Below are 17,362 nucleotides of genomic sequence, written 5' to 3'. Positions count from 1 at the left end.
AGACTGATGGTCTGGAGCAGTGTTCACCTGCTGTCTCTGAGAGCAACTCGCATGCCATGGATCTTGAACTTTGGAGCAGATCTTCTCTCTAGGGGCAACTCACTGTGTGGAGACTGGAAGCTTCACCCGAGGTGGTGAAGCAGATCTGGCTGCAATTCGATCAGGCGACTGTGGACTTGGAGAATGCTCAGTGTCCCGTTTTTTTTGTTTTTTGTTTTTTTTTGTTTTGTTTTGTTTTTTCCCCCCTGCACGATTAGAAAGCTCCACTGGGGATGGATGCTGTGGCTCACAATCTCCAAGAACCCTCCTCTATGCCCTCATTTCTCCAACTCTGCCCAGAGCGAGAGAGAATGGTCACGTTGTCATCCTGATAGCCCCACACTGCCCAGGGAAGCACTGGCTGGTGGAGATTTTTCAGCTGCTGCGCAGAGACCTCCTGTCTCTTGCATGGGGGGAAATATTCCATCCCCACCTAGAGAGGCTAGCTCTATGTGAGTAGTTTAACCTGAACACTGTGGGGCTTCCCCACAGTGTTATCGACGCTAGTCACTGTTCTAGAGCGTGGCGTGTGTTTGAAAAGTGGTGCTTAGAGCTGCATTCTCTTGTTTCCCTTTTGAATCCCTGGAACAGGTTTGAGTTAACATTTCTGTCCTTGAAGACAACTCTATATGAAGGTCAACCTTGCCTTTATCCCAAAGGTTCTTGGCACATGTTCCTCTGTAGAACTGCTGGCCTTTTACCCACGCCTTTCACCTCAGATTCCCACATATGGGAAATCCTGTGTATAAACAGCGCCTTTCCTATTGGATAGTAGGAGCAATTGCCCTGGCCTTCACTAGCAGGGGTCTTCAGCCTCTTGCCCCACTAGAGGTCTGGCAACCTCATGGGCTCTCTTTAAGGGAGTTTCTATCCAGGAGGTGTGTGCAGCTGCATGGTGGGCCTCACCTCACACATTTGCTAGGTTTTACAGGCTAGATGTAACAGCGCCTAACCTGGTGCATTCAGTCCTCTGTCTTCCCAGGTGGGAGCTTCTCCCCTGTGAAGTGCTATTGGTGACAGTTGTCTTCTCAGCAGGCATGTCTGTCAATCTGGGAGTTAGTCTTCCTCCTATAGTGAGACACGAAACAAATGCTATCAAAGAGAACTTCAGGTTATGTATATAACCCCGGTTCTCTTGAGTAGCATGAGTTAGTGTTTCACCAGACCACCCGCCTTCTATGGAAGCAAGGAAGAGGTGGACTTGCTTTGAATGACATCTGATGCACTAGCCCCTCATGACATGGGCGTCACTTAGCCAGCCTGTAAAGACGTAAAGGTATTTGAGCTTCTGATGAGGTCACACAGGAGGCCTTCCCATAGTGAGACACTCACTGTACTATGCTACTCAGAGAACTGGGGTTATACACATAACCTTAGGGTTTGTTTTTTGTTTTTGTTTGTTTGTTTAAAATAAACAAATCCACAAACTAGCTGATGTTTAGTTCTAACTTCGGCTCCTGAAGCACAGAGACTAACAATATCCAATAGGGAGTCGCACATGATGATGGGGACCAGTAAGAAGTTCGCCATCAAATAATTTATACAAGCAATGAACAGTCTCACAAAGACTTGCATGGCTATGTGAACAAACAGAGAACACTCAAAACAATCAACATCAGGGCACAAACTGCAAAGAATATGGAATACACCAAAGACTATCATGAAGCCATGCATATCCTGAACATGTAACTCTTCCAGCCATGTTATTATGCTTGTAGGTGTATTTTGTTTTTAAAGGGAATTGTACTTAATTTTCATGTCATTTATTGTCACAGCTTGGATCATAGATGCTTGGCTTTTAGTGTTGCCTTTTCTCTGGTTACTATGCTGAGGCAAGTCTAAAAACTGCAAAAGTATTTCACTGCAGCACAGTAAAGTGCCCTCTCAGTCTTTTGGCTGCTTAGATTTGTCTACTCATACATGGAGATGCAGAAGCACAAATTATGTAGCACGTCGTTTGGCTTGTTCTTCTGGAGACATCAAACTTAGCTTTCAGGTCTTATGGATGCTGTGGATACTAACTGCAGTATGCTTAATCTGTATTCATGTTAGGGTATTCATGCTCCTGTCATGCATTGGCCAAAGATCCCTAAGTAACAGCGGTGTTTTGGAAGGCCTTCTGAATCTCCTGGACAGCCTCCTGTCTCCACTGCAGCAGCCACAAGCTGCCGCTCAGCGCAGAACTGAAGGTAAAGCAACTGAGAATAGCGTCTTTGCAGCACCTGATATGTTAACTTGAGTTAGTAGAAGTTACAGATAGAGTTAAAGTCAGTGTTAATTATTATGTAGTCAGATTTATTTATTTTTAAACAGACTGGTTTGTTCAAAAGTGGGATACAAGAGTGTGTTTGAAATGAAGTTGATTTTTTGTTTGTTTGTTTGTTTTTGTAAAAATTAAACAGGTGTTTTGGATATTCCCATGATCAGCTGGGTAGTGATGTTGGTCTCCAGACTGTTGGACTATGTAGCAAGTATCGAAGATGAGGCCTCAGGAGGGAAGAAGCACCTGGGAGGGAAAGAGCGGGAAAGACCTGTAACAGGTAAAATACCTGCATTCTACATTTCCCTGATATGTGTAAATGTTTTTTGTTTTTTTTTAATTTTCTTTTTCTTTTTTTAATCTATAGGCACTGGAAATTGTGAAATTGAAACAAAACATAAACAGATGTTGATTGTCACTGACCAGTTGCTGATTGCAGTTTTGCTGTTAATTCATTGATAGCTTTGAAAGGGTATCAATTACCAAACAGCAGAAGCTTAATAGTAATCTTTATGAATATCAACTCAGTGAGGAACTGAATAGATATAAATAGAATATAAAATATTGCACATATAAAAGGCTCAGACAACGCTTGCATGAAGTGGTTGGCAGAATATCAACATTTTTACTCACTACGCAATTAGATGACACAATGCAATTGCTTTTTTTTTCATTCTCCAATTTAGAAGTCTACAACTGCAAGAGAGCACAAAACAAAATTATGGTTAAACATTTAGCAATGACTGCTTATTAAGGTAGTTCCTAAATATAGGTAGAAAGATGGTATCTGAATAACTAAAGAGAAAAAGTGGTCAGGATTTTTACTCTTTACTTAGTGATTGGACTTTGTTGAAAAAAGTCTCAAATCCATAAATCTTTGATGCTTATGCTTCAAATGGATGATGATTAACAAGATCTTGCTAACTCAGCTGCACATTAAATGACATCAATGCAAACATACATCTTTTACATATGATTGGAAATGGTTACAATCAAACTGCACTGTATGCTAAAGATGTTTGTCGCAGTCCTCAAACTCAGCTAAATCATTTGGAATTAAGCTGTTTGATTGTACGTCATACTCCTTAGTTGTTTGTCAGTCTTGTGTTACCTTCATTAATGTGCTGTATTTTTTTGTCCTGCAGGTATTCAGTGGAGTTTCATAAATAACAGCCTCCAGTCTCAGAACTCCAGCAGGTCAGCCAAAGGCAGCAGCAGCCTGGATCGCCTGTACTCACGCAAAATCCGTAAGCAACTTGTCCATCACAAGCAGGTAAATGTGTCCCATTTCAAAAGCAGCACACCTTCATATTTGTTTTTCTCAATTTTTAAGTGGTTAATTAAAACTTGATTTGAAATTTGCATTTGTTAGAATCAGGTTAGGGATTGTTTCCTATATTGGAATGCATCCAACAAGTAGATATTTCTGGAGTGATACTTTTACAGTACATAAACTTATTGTGGCCTTTTCATTGCAGCAGCTAAATCTATTGAAAGCAAAACAGAAGGCTCTGGTGGAGCAGATCGAGAAGGAGAAGATCCAGAGCAACAAAGGCTCCTCCTACAAACTGTTGGTGGAACAAGCCAAGCTGAAACAAGCTACATCCAAGGTGAGCAGCTCACCACACACTCAAAAAGATTAGGCTGTGAAGGAGGGCTGCAACTAAATCTGCCATTTCTTCTTTGATTAGTTGATTAGTCAGTGATTATTTCAGTAGCTTGCTGAGGGCAAACCTCCTGTTCTCCTGTTCCAGTACCTACTCCACCTGTGAATATCACCCTTTTGTCTCATCCCAATTCTGTGCATCACGGAGATTAATTTTCAATACTACAACTTGTTAATTTTTTCCTTTTTCAGCACTTTAAAGACCTGATCCGTCTGCGGCGGACAGCTGAATGGCCCCGTTCCACATTGGATACAGAGTCCACAACAGCCAAAGAAGCCCCAGAAGTAGAACCTCTGCCCTTCACTTTATCTCATGAACGCTGTATCTCTGTGGTGCAGAAGCTGGCCCTCTTTCTCCTCTCCATGGATTTCACCTGCCATGCTGATCTGCTGCTCTTTGTCTGCAAAGTATTTATCTAACACTGGGAGTTAATCTAACACTGGGAATATATATACACAAATTTGACAGTCTAAAACTACAAATATTTATCTTATTTGTTTAGGTCCTGGCTAGGATAGCCAACGCCACAAGGCCCACAATCCACTTGTGCGAAGTGGTGTCTGAGCAGCAGCTAGAACGCCTGCTTCTCTTGCTTGTGGGAACGGATTTTAACCGGGGGGACATCTCCTGGGGAGGCGCCTGGGCACAATATTCCCTCACGTGTATGCTACAGGACATTCTGGCTGGTGTGTTTTCAGCTTAGCGTTACATTTGTTTGAATCTGATTAAAACGCACTGTTTGTGAGGCGAGCGGGTGACATATTAAATCTTGTGTGAAGCTGAACATTTAGTTTGGCACATTGTTGTTGCTGGAGTTTCAATTTGGCTTTAGAGCAGATTATTGTACCAATTGTTGTTGTTTTTTTAATCTCTTTGAAAGTTGGGGAATTATATTTGTATGTTCTCACATTAGCTTGAGCAAAAAACGTGGTGTGCAGACTTTGGTGCACATATTTGTTTCAACAGGGTCCTTTTCTTTTTTTGTCTCTAACTTTTTCCAACTGTAACATTTTTTTACTTTAGTTTTGACATTGTACCATTTTCACAGAGCCACTGGTGTGGTTGTACAATGTTTACAGAGCACATTTCACAAGCTTTTATCAAAGCAATAATATAGAATATAATGAGGCACATTAAGCACATGGATTGTAAATTTTCTTATTGTTATTGATGTAAAAATTAGACTTGTTATTCAGATTTTCTGTTTCATGTTTGGTGTCCTTTAACAACTTCATCTTCATTAAGTCGGTGCATGTCTGGTGTACTTGAACATGTATTCTTCTCAGGTGAACTGCTGTCTCCAGGCTCTCTAGATGTCATGGATGAGGTGGTGGTGTGTGAGGAAGCCGGGACATCGTCCTCCTCTGCGGGAGCAGATTCGGAGGACTCGCTGTCCCAGCCAGCACCCATCCCCCTGGTAGAGAGCATTGATGAGGCCCTTGTGCCTGATATCATCGCAGGTACTACCGGGACCTCCTCAGTATTCCAAAGTGCGTGGGTAGCCCTCTATAACACCCCCCCCCCACACACACACACACACACACTTACACTGACTTGAGTGACATGTTTATTGTTTTTTCTCACAGTGTGTTGTTATTATTTGTAGCTATTATGAATTGGAGTGAGCAGTTCAGGCATAGTTCCAGCCAGTTTTAGGCCTTTAATTTTTGCACAATTTCAGTGTGTATTTTATTTTTCCTTGTGCCAGTTTACCTCACAGGGTGAGCAGGCAACTATATTCAGCAAGGCTAAATGCAGTGACCTAGCTAAAAAAAACTACTCCCATACAAGACTACAGTTTTAGCTGGATTGGGGTTAAAATTGTCTACAGATGTGAGAGATTTTCTTGCTTGTATGTTTTTGTAATGTGCGTGCTTGGCAATATTAAAGCTGTTTTCACTATCCAAAGGTGCTCCACCTCTGTCATCTTTGGAAAAAGATAAAGACATAGACTTTGACTTGCTACAAGACCTGATGGATGTTGATATTGATCCTTTAGATATTGATTTGGAAAAAGATCCACTTGCTGCCAAAGTGTTTAAGGTATGTGCATGATAACAAGCTACTTTCATTCTTTCTGTCATGTCTCTACTGGAAATTAATGCAGTGACACTCACTAAGGTTGGGTGATTGGACTAATTTATTGGCCATCGATGATAGGCTGGGCCTTTCACAGATCGTTTTTACAAGAGCTATTTATTTATTTATTTGCCCATGAGTAAGTTTGTTAGTAATGTTGGTTGAAGCTAGGAGAAACAGTCAACAGAAAAACTAAAAGCGCCGTTTTCGCAGCACCCTTTTCCAGCTGCAAGCAAATGCAGTGATTCATTTACTCAAACTCATACCAGAAAGAAAGACAGGCAGTAGCCTATGTTCAGAAAAACATGTTGTTGTTAAACCTGAAATAAAGGACTTTTTTCTCTTGCTTAAAATCACAGTTAAGCTATAAACTAATGTTGCTGTAAGATCAAACAACCTGAAAAGAGTAACAAGCTATGTTTGTTAGCTAAGTGATCTAAAGCATCACAGAAAACGAACTCATTGCAAATGACGTTTTCAAAGTAATTCTTCTGCCTTCATTTGACTACTTTGAACTTGATGTAATTATTAAGGTTATGTTTGCTGTGGAAAACTAAAAAAGATTCAAAAGCAAATGTAGAAATGAATTCTGTCTGCAGACAGTTGATGTCCTTACATTTACCATCCCCTTTCTCATGTTCATCTTTAGCCCATCAGCAGCACGTGGTATGACTACTGGGGTGCTGACTATGGCACATATGGGTACAACCCATACATTGGGGGGGTTGGTATCCCAGTGTCCAAACCTCCAGTTGTTGCTGAAAAGCCAGGGTCGCAGGGTCTGTCAGTGTCCGTGTCACAGGGTGAGGAGAGGCCTAATTTTATCTTTTAGGGGTTTTTTTTCTCCAATATGGACCTGAACACATTTTCTGCATTCTTTCCATGCCACTTTTTGAGCTTCTGCCTCTGTTTCACAGCACTGGATGCCCGACTAGAAGTGGGCCTGGAGCAGCAGGCTGAGCTGATGCTAAAAATGATGGCAACTCTACAAGCGGACTCCATTCTACAAGCACTCACTTCCAGTTCATCCACAGGTAAATGAAGTAACAGTTTAAAAGTGAAGTGAAGCACACATTCTTTCCAGTGTTCCAGTGTTGGACTTGTGCTGATGGTCTGATACTGATTTTCTGTTGTGCTTATAGTGAGCCAGTCTTCCAATGGGACTGATGACTCCCTGCTCAGAGCTCTCCATAGTGGAGGCTCTCCCCCAAACAGCAGCCTGATAGTCCAGCCCTCATCCATCCCAATTCTGAGTGCCTGCTTCAACAAGCTCTTCTCCATGCTGCTGGTCCACCATGTACAGGTCAGAACAGCCACTAACTGGAATCACAGTTTAAGATGCTTTGATTCAGATGCTTAGTACTCAGGAGTACAAAGTCATTGGACCCACAAGATCAATTACTCTTACCTGCTGTTTAGTCCAATGCTCTACTTTAACTTCTTTTAGAGTAAATTTGAAGTATAATATCTAACTTGTAACTTAAAAGATTAAACAAACCTCTTTTTTCCCTTCTGAAACATGTCTGCACTTGAACAACCACACTGTACTGTGCTGTATTTATTAAACCTTGTAAATTGAACATCTGGAATATACTGACAGAAAAGTGATTTTATTGGTTGGACTCTTCTGAAAGGACTTATTTTTAAATATAAGTGGTGACCACTGCAGAATTTTGTATGTATGACTTCGATAAAGAAGAGTAAGGGAACACCCACAGACACTAAATGTTATTTTCTCCACTCTCAGCTGGAATCCCTGCTGCAGCTCTGGCTAACGCTCAGTCTGAACACTTGTTCTGGGGGCAGCGAGGAGAGCGGGTCTGACATCTTTCTGTTCAATGCCAGCCGAGTGCCCACCATCCCGCTCAACCAAGGTTAGGGCTTTTCTACTCCGCTCTCTAATTTGGAGCTGTATGGAGTTTATATATGGTTACATTGCTTTATATTGTTCTTTTTTGTGTTTGTGTCTGTGTTCAGCATCCATCAGCAGTTTCCTAACCGTGCTGGCGTGGTACCCCAACACTTCCCTGAGAACATGGTGTCTGGTTCTGCACTCTCTCACTCTGATGACTAATATGCCAGCTTGCGGTCAGTACTCGGCTCTTCACTGGTTTGTTTACCAGTGGATTTTCTTTTCACATTATTTTCAAATGACTCTGCAAGGGGTATCATTGAGAAAGTTGTTTAATAATGGATTGCATTTATATAGTGCTTTTCTAGGCACCCAAAGCGCTGTGCAATTCCACTATTCGTTCACTCTCACATTCACACACTGGTCCAGGCAGACCACAGTTGTAGCCATATCGCACCATCGGCCCCTCTGGCCAACACCAGTAGGCGGTAGGGTAAAGTGTCTTGCCCAAGGACACAACAACCAGGACAGAGGTGGATCGAACCGGCAACCTTCCGGTTACAGATGAGCTTCCCAACCACCTGAACAACAGTCGCCCCCGTTTAAGCATTCTTGTATGTTTCTGTTTTCATGTTTATGAAAAAATGTTAAAAAATCCAAACTAATCCACCTTTTTATAGTGCACCCGCGTTTCTTTTCAGTCATTTCACTCGTTCAGCACATATCAACCCCACACATGTCCTGGCTTAAGACAACTCTGTTGACACGTTCAAGGCAGGTGACCTGTAATGACATATGTGCGACCCTCTTGGACATCTATAGTCCTATCACAGTCATTCCTCAGTTTGTACACTCTTCATCACGGTAACAACACCTCTGCTGAGTCGGGCTAGCTAGCTACTGTTAGTTAGCTCTGTTGTCTACCAACTTTAAGGTAGCCTTCATTGTTGTTAGCCATCACTGCCCGGTTGGAATGTGGGCTCCTTCAGCAGCACTAATGTTGAAGGTTTCCTGAGCATTGTTTCTTGCTTTGCGTTTTGATATGAGTATCAAATCCAAGCAAGCAAAGCAAAAATGTTGTGTTCACCCCTTTCCTCAGGTGTGTGGTTTCACTTTCCATGATAAGGTGTACCCTGTTTGCCTGGGGATTGTCCACACTAGGGTGGATTGGCTGAGCCCATAGTTTGTGACTTTTGCCGCCATGTCCCACATTTGGTTCTGAAAAGATGGGTGACGTTTGTGGATAAACTGCTTGAAAGATGGCTATAACATGGATTGACCCTCTCCTCTCCAAATTTAGGGAACATGCTTCATCTGAGTCAGATGATATCAGATTAAGCAATTGATGCCAGTCGATGCCCCAGCAAATAGATGACCACATGATGTATGTTGATGAGTTTCCCAAGTGAGAGACGAACTGTGCAAGAGCACTGGCCAACCTCAGTCTGAGTTAACCACTCAGCAGGATGACATGCTGGGCATCGGCCTGAATATGCATGGTATGTTAGAGGATGAGCTGTACCAGCCATGACAACATGTTTCCTGTTTTCTGCATCCGCCTCAGAAAGTGGAATGATTCACAGGCGTTTTCCCTCAGAGCCAACAATGGTCAAAAGCTGCCTACCCATATTTCCAGATTTTAATGACACGGTTCGCTCAAGCAACTGTCTACCTGTGTCACTGTGTCCTGCTATAGACAGTATGTGGCGCTGAATGGTGTGGAAGTGGCTGGCTTAGTCAGTCCACCTCCTGCCGAGCCATTCCTGGTGGCTTAATAGTCCCACAACCGTTGGGGCCGTCCACTGTGAATGACTGTTAGTCCAATAATCTCACAGTTGACATTCAAACTCCAACTTAAATGGTCACCTTCCTTTGCACCACCACCGAAAAGCCAACCCTCTAAACTTCTACTCCCCCATTCATGCCTGCGCGTAGCCATGCCCCCGACACTTGCGCAGTAGGTTACATACATCTTAACATGATCCTTGTTGAACCATTGCATTGTAGGTGGCTTACAACAACGGCTATCAGCCACCTGCATGCAATGGAGTCTTGCTATCCCTTGTCGTTTTTTTTTTGTTTTGTTTTTTTAACATCTTGGCTCTAATGTGTTGACTCGCATGATCAAAAGTGGGTCAGTGACCCTCAGGACTATGTCAAAGGGAACAGCTCACTAGGGATTAAATACCTGTGACTCTCTATCATTTGAGTAAGACATGAAATGTCTTCATAAACCTAAAAAAAGTTCAGCTGACCCCCCAGTTGTCTAGATTACCATAACCTGCTTTTATTATTATTATTATTATTACTATTTTGTTTAAAAAAAAAAACTTCTGAAATTCTAGTCTCCAACAACGGGATGAGCTCTCAGGAAAGCACAGCTCAGCAGATGGTGTCTGATCCCAACCTGATCCATGTCTTGGTGCGCTTCCTGTCTGGCAGCAGCACCAATGGGACAAGCCAACACAGCTCTCAGGTGGGACCAACTGCCACCCAGGCCATGCACGAGTTCCTGAGCCGCCTGCAGGTTCACCTGTCCTCCACATGTCCACAGATGTTCAGCGAGTTCCTGCTCAAACTCATGCACATCTTGTCTACTGAGAGGTACATTTTCACTTTTTTAGTTGTTAGTGTACATTAGGTATAATCAATAATTTTGACAGTAAGTATAATGTTTAATGGTATGAGTGGTTCTAATTAATGGTTCTGAAACTCTCAGGGGTCCATTCCAGTCAGGCCAGGGTCCATTGGATGCCCAGGTGAAGCTGCTTGAGTTTACTCTAGAGCAAAATTTTGAGGTGGTGTCAGTGGCCACTATCACCTCAGTTATTGAGTCCATCACGTTCTTGGTTCACCACTACATTACCTGCTCAGATAAAGTGGTTTCTCGCAGTGGCTCAGACAGCTCAGTGGGAGCCAGAGCTTGTTTTGGGGGTCTGTTTGCCAACATAATCCGGCCAGGAGACGCAAAGGCAGTCTGTGGAGAAACCACACGTGACCAGCTAATGTTTGATCTTCTCAAGCTGGTGAATGTGCTGGTGCAACTACCTTTGTCTGGAGACAGAGAGTTCAGCGGGCGGCTGCCACCATCAGGCAGTGGAGCAGCTGATAGCAGTGTGTCTGATGAAGAGAAGGTCTGTGGCAGCAAAGAAAGTGTAGCTGGTGGATCAGCATCCAATCAGGGCCCTCCTGCAGGTGTGGCTGATCTGGTGCTTGCCAATCAGCAGATAATGAGCCAGATCTTGTCTGCGCTGGGCCAGTGCAACAGCAGCGCCATGGCCATGATCATAGGTAAGACAACTCTACAAAGAATTATGTGATCTACCAAATATTTCAGCACTCAGATTTTATGGTCTGTAGCCTCATTGTTGTTTGACTTAAACCATTCTCATAAACCTTGCTTCTGGAATTAAAAACACACATATCACCGAAATAGTACACAACGCACCAAATGGTGCACAAAGATAGTTTGAACAAAAGCCAGTGAACAAAGTTGAGTTTCTAGCAGGCAGAGAGCCTGATATTTTCTTGGTAAATGACAGCCAAAAATTGTGCAACATTAGCAGTAAATGTTGTTTTTACATCACCTGGCCACAAACTCTAAGTAAAGCTGCAGTGGGATAGAAATATTAAGTGTTATGTTTAGGATGTTAAGCACGGTTTGTGCAGAAGCAGCCTCTTGGTCACAAAATACATTTGTGAGGTTAGCTAATTTTATACACACTTGAGTTATAACTAACTAAATTAGTAATGACAATTGTATACCAGTAGCCATCTAACATTAGCAGCACTACCATAAAACTCTGTAAGAGTAAGAATGCGTCTGATAAAATTTCACTTGTGGCTGAATTGTTCCTTTAACAAAGCACCAAACATATTTAAATGTATGTGGACAAGCATTGCCTATAACTATGAGCTGACTATTCTTGCTCTGTGTTCTGCAGGAGCCAGCGGTCTCCACCTGACTAAACATGAGAACTTCCACGGTGGTCTAGATGCCATCTCAGTGGGTGACGGCCTCTTCACCATCCTTACCACTCTGAGCAAGAGAGCCACCTCAGTCCAGGTCATGCTACAGCCCATCCTCACTTACATGGCTTGTGGTTATATGGGCAGACAGGTGAGCTTCATTCTGCTGGGGTCTGGCCTTTGATCATCTGAACAAATACAGAGCAGTGCTGACGCATATTTATTTATTTATTTATTTTCCTCCATCTTGTTATTGCACATTCTTTAGGGATCGCTCTCCACCTGTCAACTGTCAGAGCCTCTTCTGTGGTTCATACTTCGAGTGTTGGATACCAGTGAGGCTCTTAAGGCCTTCCATGACATGGGTGGGTGTATACACCTAATATCTGTATATTTCTTTGATTGTCAAAGCATTGTGTCCATAGTACTACCAAGACCTTACTCATAGTTTCAACATTCATGTCAGAGAGCCCCAAGCTTTAAGATTTGAATAGGTTTTAAAGTTTTGCTGTTGAGTTTCTTTGTAAACCAAGTATTTGAAGTACAAGTTACTCCCTCATCCATGTTTCTTAGCTTGCAGTTCCATCTTCCCAGCTTTTGTTTGCACATTGAGCCATATCTTGTTCAATAGAATAGTATTTAGCACAATTAGGTGTTAATGGTCATGGAAAAATATCTCCATAACCATTAAAACCCACATGGAGTTTAAGTCACAAAAGGTTCTTTTTGTTGATCAGCGCCCGAAGAGTCACCTGACATCTTTGTCACGCCACTGATTGTGGAAGGAATTGAAAAATTTAGCAAAGTCAGATTTTTTCAGTCGTTTCTAATTTTGTAGAAATTGAACATAGGTGCATTGCATAAGAATAGCAGTCAATGGTTTATGCTGTACTTGATGTATAAGAAAGCATAACTTTGTCTTTAACCAGGAGGTGTCCAGTTGATCTGTAACAACATGGTGACCAGCACTAGAGCCATTGTGAACACTGCACGCAGCATGGTGTCCACTATCATGAAATTCTTAGATACAGGTCCAGGAAAGACGGCAGATGGAAACCTCAAAGCCAGAGTGATGACATCGGAGCCGGACAATGCTGAGGGACTCCACAATTTTGCTCCTTTAGGTGCTTTCAGCTAATTTTGAATTCCATCACTCCATCTCATAGGACAATACCTGAATAAAATTGACAATCGTATTCCTACTCTTCTCTAATCTGCATGATCTGTGTTGCTTCCCAGGTACTATCACATCCAGCAGCCCAACAGCACAGCCTGCAGAGGTCCTCCTCCAGGCCACCCCTCCACACCGACGGGCCCGCTCCGCTGCCTGGTCTTACATCTTCTTGCCAGAGGAGGCCTGGTGTGATCTCACTATCCATCTTCCAGCTGCCGTGCTGCTGAAGGAGCTTCATATCCAGCCGCACCTAGCTTCTCTAGCTAGTGAGTAGGAATTTCTTTAAAGATGAGTGGGCCACAACCTCTCTTGAGATTTGTGTAAACCTGGTGACCAATAAATGTCTAACAGCTGTGCTTGCCACAAGGGTTTCTCAATCAACTACTAAGCCATTTTTTGCTTTGTGATTGAATACTCAACTCAATGACATGTCAGTGTCATTGAGTTGACATGTCATTGAGTTGAGTTGTAATTTTTTGTAATTACATAAAAATTACAAACTTTTATGTAATTTGTTTTTTCTGGAATTTTGGTTGATATTCTGTCTCAATTAAAATGAAACTACCAACAACTGTTCATTTCTAGTTAGTAAGCAAACTTAGAAATTCAGCCTGGGATAAAGTAATTATTTTCCCTACTGTAAATAAACTATACTAAAATGTTGGTCAAGAGGACACTGCTTTTCCCTTCACATTGAGCTAAATTCCTGTTAATTAAAAAAAAAAAACAGTGGCAGACATTATGGTGTTTATTCAGTAATCTTCGTTTCACTTCAGGAGTTCACCCATTCATTTTCTGCCTTTCGTCTTACCAACCAGCCTGTCCTTCCTCGGTCTCAGTGGAGATCAGTGCTGATGGGGTCAACATGTTGCCGCTGTCCACGCCAGTCATCACCAGTGGCTTGACGTACATTAAGATCCAGCTGGTGAAAGCAGAGGTGGCGTCGGCTGTTTGTCTGAGGTTACATCGGCCTCGTGATGCCAGCAACCTGGGTCTCTCTCAGATCAAACTCTTGGGTCTGACAGCATTTGGTAACACCTCCTCTGCAACAGTCAATAACCCCTTTCTGCCTTCTGAGGACCAGGTCTCCAAAACAAGGTAATCATGATGCATCCTGTATGCAGTGTGTGTCTATATTTGGCTGTTGGTGTGAACTTCTCCATCTCCCTGTACAGCATTGGTTGGCTGCGTCTTCTCCACCACTGCCTGACCCACGTCAGTGACTTGGAAGCCATGATGGCCAGTGCTGCAGCACCCACTGCCAACCTGCTGCAGACCTGCGCCGCACTGCTCATGTCACCTTACTGTGGCATGCACTCACCCAACATTGAGGCTGTGCTGGTCAAGATCGGCTTGCAATCCACACGCATTGGACTCAAACTCATCGACATTCTGCTGAGAAACTGTGCTGCGTCTGGCACCGACCCTGCCAGTGAGTCACTCATAGCTGAGTCACTACTGAGACGTGACTATATGTCCTTAAAAAGCATAAAAAACCCCCATTGAAAATAGCCACATTTATTACAATGAGAGATTATTAAATGATGTGGCGGTTTGAAAGATTAACAAGGTCAAGTTTCACATGTTGTTTTGCCATTTAGAAAGGTTTTTTCTAGCATTAATGAATCTGGTGCTGTATTGTTTTTGCGCTGTGTGATTGCAATACATATAGCTGTAAATGTGATCTTATCTTATTATCTTATCTGTCTGGTGTTTTGTCTTGAATTTTTTTTGTAAATATTTATCTGATATTGCATTATCCAAATACATTTGGTTTAACTACATTTTATGGGGCAAAAATACAAAATATTTGTTAGTGGTCTGATTATTAATTACAGACCACTTGTGATTCTTAGCCTTAGTAAAGTGTTGAAATTGTTGTGTAAAGCAATGGATTTAACAAGACATTACACAATACACAGTGCAATGTTAAACTAACCACTTCCCAGTAAACCTGTTAATATTTGGACTGTGGAAGAATTTTCTGACACATGTGCATCATGTTCTGGGCAGGCAGCATGACTTTGTCAGCATTTTTATTTTTAAAAATGTTTCAATAATTTAACATCATCAAAAAATGTACTGTTTCTTTAAAGATTTGAACAGTCCTCTGCTGTTTGGACGACTAAACGGCCTTTCCTCAGATTCCACCATAGACATTCTATACCAGCTGGGCACCACACAGGACGCAGGGACCAAAGACAGGTACTCCTCCGTCTTTGCCACGACTCAACACTCCCCCTTTAGGTTCTCTCAAAGTGCATAAAGTGCATCAACTGATGAGAAACAGTCTCCCGTCAAGGTGATATTCCGGACAGACTCATAAGCTGATAGTAAAAAGTGTCCTTTCACTCTCCTTTTCATTTTTTTTTTTTGTCTTTTTACTGTCATCTCATTGTTTGTTGCATATAAATTCTGCCCCAAGGTGGTTCTCACTAAGAAATTGAGGACCTTTTTTATGTAAAAAAAACAAACAAACAGAAAAAACATTACCGTGCCCAGCACTTGAGCCATTTGACTTATTTGTCAAATCTCTGAATTCTAAACCTCCAGGATCCAGGCTCTTCTGCAGTGGGTCCATGACTCTTCCCATGTGGCAGCCCATAAGATGAGTGGTCCAATGGGATACATTGGGCATGCTGCTGGCTCTTCCTCTGCTTCATCAAGGGAGTATGGTCTCCTTATGCCATCGCCCTCCCACCTGCACTGTGTGGCAGCCATCCTCTGGCACAGCTATGAGTTGCCTGTCGACTATGACCTGCCTACACTGCTCAACAGAGAGCTCTTTGAGTCAGTCCAGTGTCTTGTAGTTATTACACATGCATGTAGTTGGATTCATTAGTGGGTTTAAACAATATTCTTCTTAGCAGATTTATTACTGATTCCATTCTTTTCTTTGCTGTTCCCTTCAGGTTGCTGTATAACTGGTCCATGTCGCTGCCATGCAACATTGTGCTGAAGAAGGCCGTGGACAGCTTGTTGTGTTCCATGTGTCACATCCATCCCAGCTACTTCTCCTTGCTAATGTCCTGGATGGGGATTGTCTCACCACCCATCGCCACTCACTCTCAGGCTCAGCAGCGACGTCTTGCCATGACTGATGATGGCAAAAAGCAGCATGATGCTAACACCACTGCGGCGGGACTTACCGACGACTCCAAGCATGCCAGGCCACACATTAATCTGTCAGAATCCCAGCTAACCACACTAGCGGCTGCCTCCCAGTCACCAGGAGCAATAGAGCAGCTGCTGGATTCAGGCTTGCCCTCGCTGTTGGTTCGCAGCTTGGCTCAGTTCTGTTTCAGCCTCCTGGCCAGTGCAGACCTGCCTTTGCCCGCTGGTCAGGCCGAGAGACGACACCATCATCACCACTTTCACTCGTCCTCACACAATCGCCCGCCTCTCTCGGCAGAGCTGGCTGCTCCAGTGCTCCGGTTTCTCACAGAAGTAGGCAACAGTCACACCATGAAGGACTGGCTGGGAGGACCAGAGGTCAACCCACTGTGGACGGCACTGCTGTTCCTACTGTGCCACTCCAGTGCCAGTGCTGGGGCCAATGCTGGCTGTCAGCCTGGATTTGCTGCAGGTTCTCCTCCATCCCAACCTCAGCCTTTAGGCTCACGCTTCTCCTTGGCCTCCTCAGGGCAGACAGGAGGACTCACCACCCAGCAGAGGACAGCACTGGAGAATGCCACTGTGGCCTTCTTTCTCCAGTGTATCTCCTGCCACCCTAACAACCAGCGCCTTATGGCACAGGTCCTCTTACTAGTTATTATAGATGAAATAATAATAAAAATTAAAATAATAATGTTTTTCTTTTAACTTGTTAGATGTAGATTTGCACACATAATTAGACAAACGTGTTATTTAATGATTGCTAGTTGGTAAGCTAATTTATTTATAAATTGAAATTCAAATGTAGATATTCATTGGTTTCGGTCTTGGTTTTTAAGACTTCTGTCTTTGGCTGCAGGTTCTCTGTGAACTCTTCCAATCAGCACCTCAGCGAGGCAATGTACCCGTCTCTGGAAACATCTCAGGCTTCATTCGAAGACTGTTTCTGCAGCTCATGCTGGAGGATGAGAAGGTCACAGTCTTCCTACAGTCTCCCTGTCCGGTGGGTAACTCAATTATGTGGTCAACAGCGTTGCTCAGAAGTTTTACACAAACTATTGTGCTTTTTCTTAAATAAATGTTATTTCATTAAAGACTTTGAAATGAGGATGTGACATACAGCAAATGCCTGATGAAGTACTTGCTGTGAGCTTAAGGTGGCAGTGCAGCAGTATGAAGCATATGTTTGTTTGTTTTTTTCTGTATCA

General features: G+C 43.0%; 1 protein-coding gene across 3 annotated transcripts in view; it reads left to right on the top strand.

Moving 5' to 3' along the window:
* birc6 (baculoviral IAP repeat containing 6) overlaps window positions 1-17,362 on the top strand; it is a 130,424-nt gene that overhangs the window by 50,905 nt on the left and 62,157 nt on the right. Inside the window, exons 31-55 of one of the 3 annotated variants that reach the window (XM_004574403.4) lie at window positions 2,092-2,228; window positions 2,442-2,579; window positions 3,445-3,572; window positions 3,781-3,909; window positions 4,158-4,373; window positions 4,469-4,652; window positions 5,253-5,456; window positions 5,876-6,009; window positions 6,695-6,848; window positions 6,963-7,079; window positions 7,188-7,348; window positions 7,793-7,919; window positions 8,023-8,133; window positions 10,243-10,501; window positions 10,617-11,188; window positions 11,842-12,017; window positions 12,135-12,231; window positions 12,796-12,990; window positions 13,106-13,306; window positions 13,859-14,138; window positions 14,216-14,472; window positions 15,137-15,245; window positions 15,594-15,830; window positions 15,953-16,796; window positions 17,014-17,157. In XM_004574403.4, the coding sequence (XP_004574460.1) occupies window positions 2,092-2,228; window positions 2,442-2,579; window positions 3,445-3,572; window positions 3,781-3,909; window positions 4,158-4,373; window positions 4,469-4,652; window positions 5,253-5,456; window positions 5,876-6,009; window positions 6,695-6,848; window positions 6,963-7,079; window positions 7,188-7,348; window positions 7,793-7,919; window positions 8,023-8,133; window positions 10,243-10,501; window positions 10,617-11,188; window positions 11,842-12,017; window positions 12,135-12,231; window positions 12,796-12,990; window positions 13,106-13,306; window positions 13,859-14,138; window positions 14,216-14,472; window positions 15,137-15,245; window positions 15,594-15,830; window positions 15,953-16,796; window positions 17,014-17,157 (5,311 nt within the window). Of the gene's footprint in view, window positions 1-2,091; window positions 2,229-2,441; window positions 2,580-3,444; window positions 3,573-3,777; window positions 3,910-4,157; window positions 4,374-4,468; window positions 4,653-5,252; window positions 5,457-5,875; window positions 6,010-6,694; window positions 6,849-6,962; window positions 7,080-7,187; window positions 7,349-7,792; window positions 7,920-8,022; window positions 8,134-10,242; window positions 10,502-10,616; window positions 11,189-11,841; window positions 12,018-12,134; window positions 12,232-12,795; window positions 12,991-13,105; window positions 13,307-13,858; window positions 14,139-14,215; window positions 14,473-15,136; window positions 15,246-15,593; window positions 15,831-15,952; window positions 16,797-17,013; window positions 17,158-17,362 lie in introns of all 3 variants that reach the window. The other 2 variants (XM_004574404.4, XM_004574402.4) reach the window with 2 other exon arrangements.

This window comes from Maylandia zebra, linkage group LG13, assembly GCF_041146795.1.
Source record: "Maylandia zebra isolate NMK-2024a linkage group LG13, Mzebra_GT3a, whole genome shotgun sequence".
Classification (NCBI taxonomy): Eukaryota; Metazoa; Chordata; class Actinopteri; order Cichliformes; family Cichlidae; genus Maylandia; species Maylandia zebra.
The sequence above is the reverse complement of the archived record's forward strand: the minus strand, read 5'-3'. Positions and strand labels throughout refer to the sequence as shown.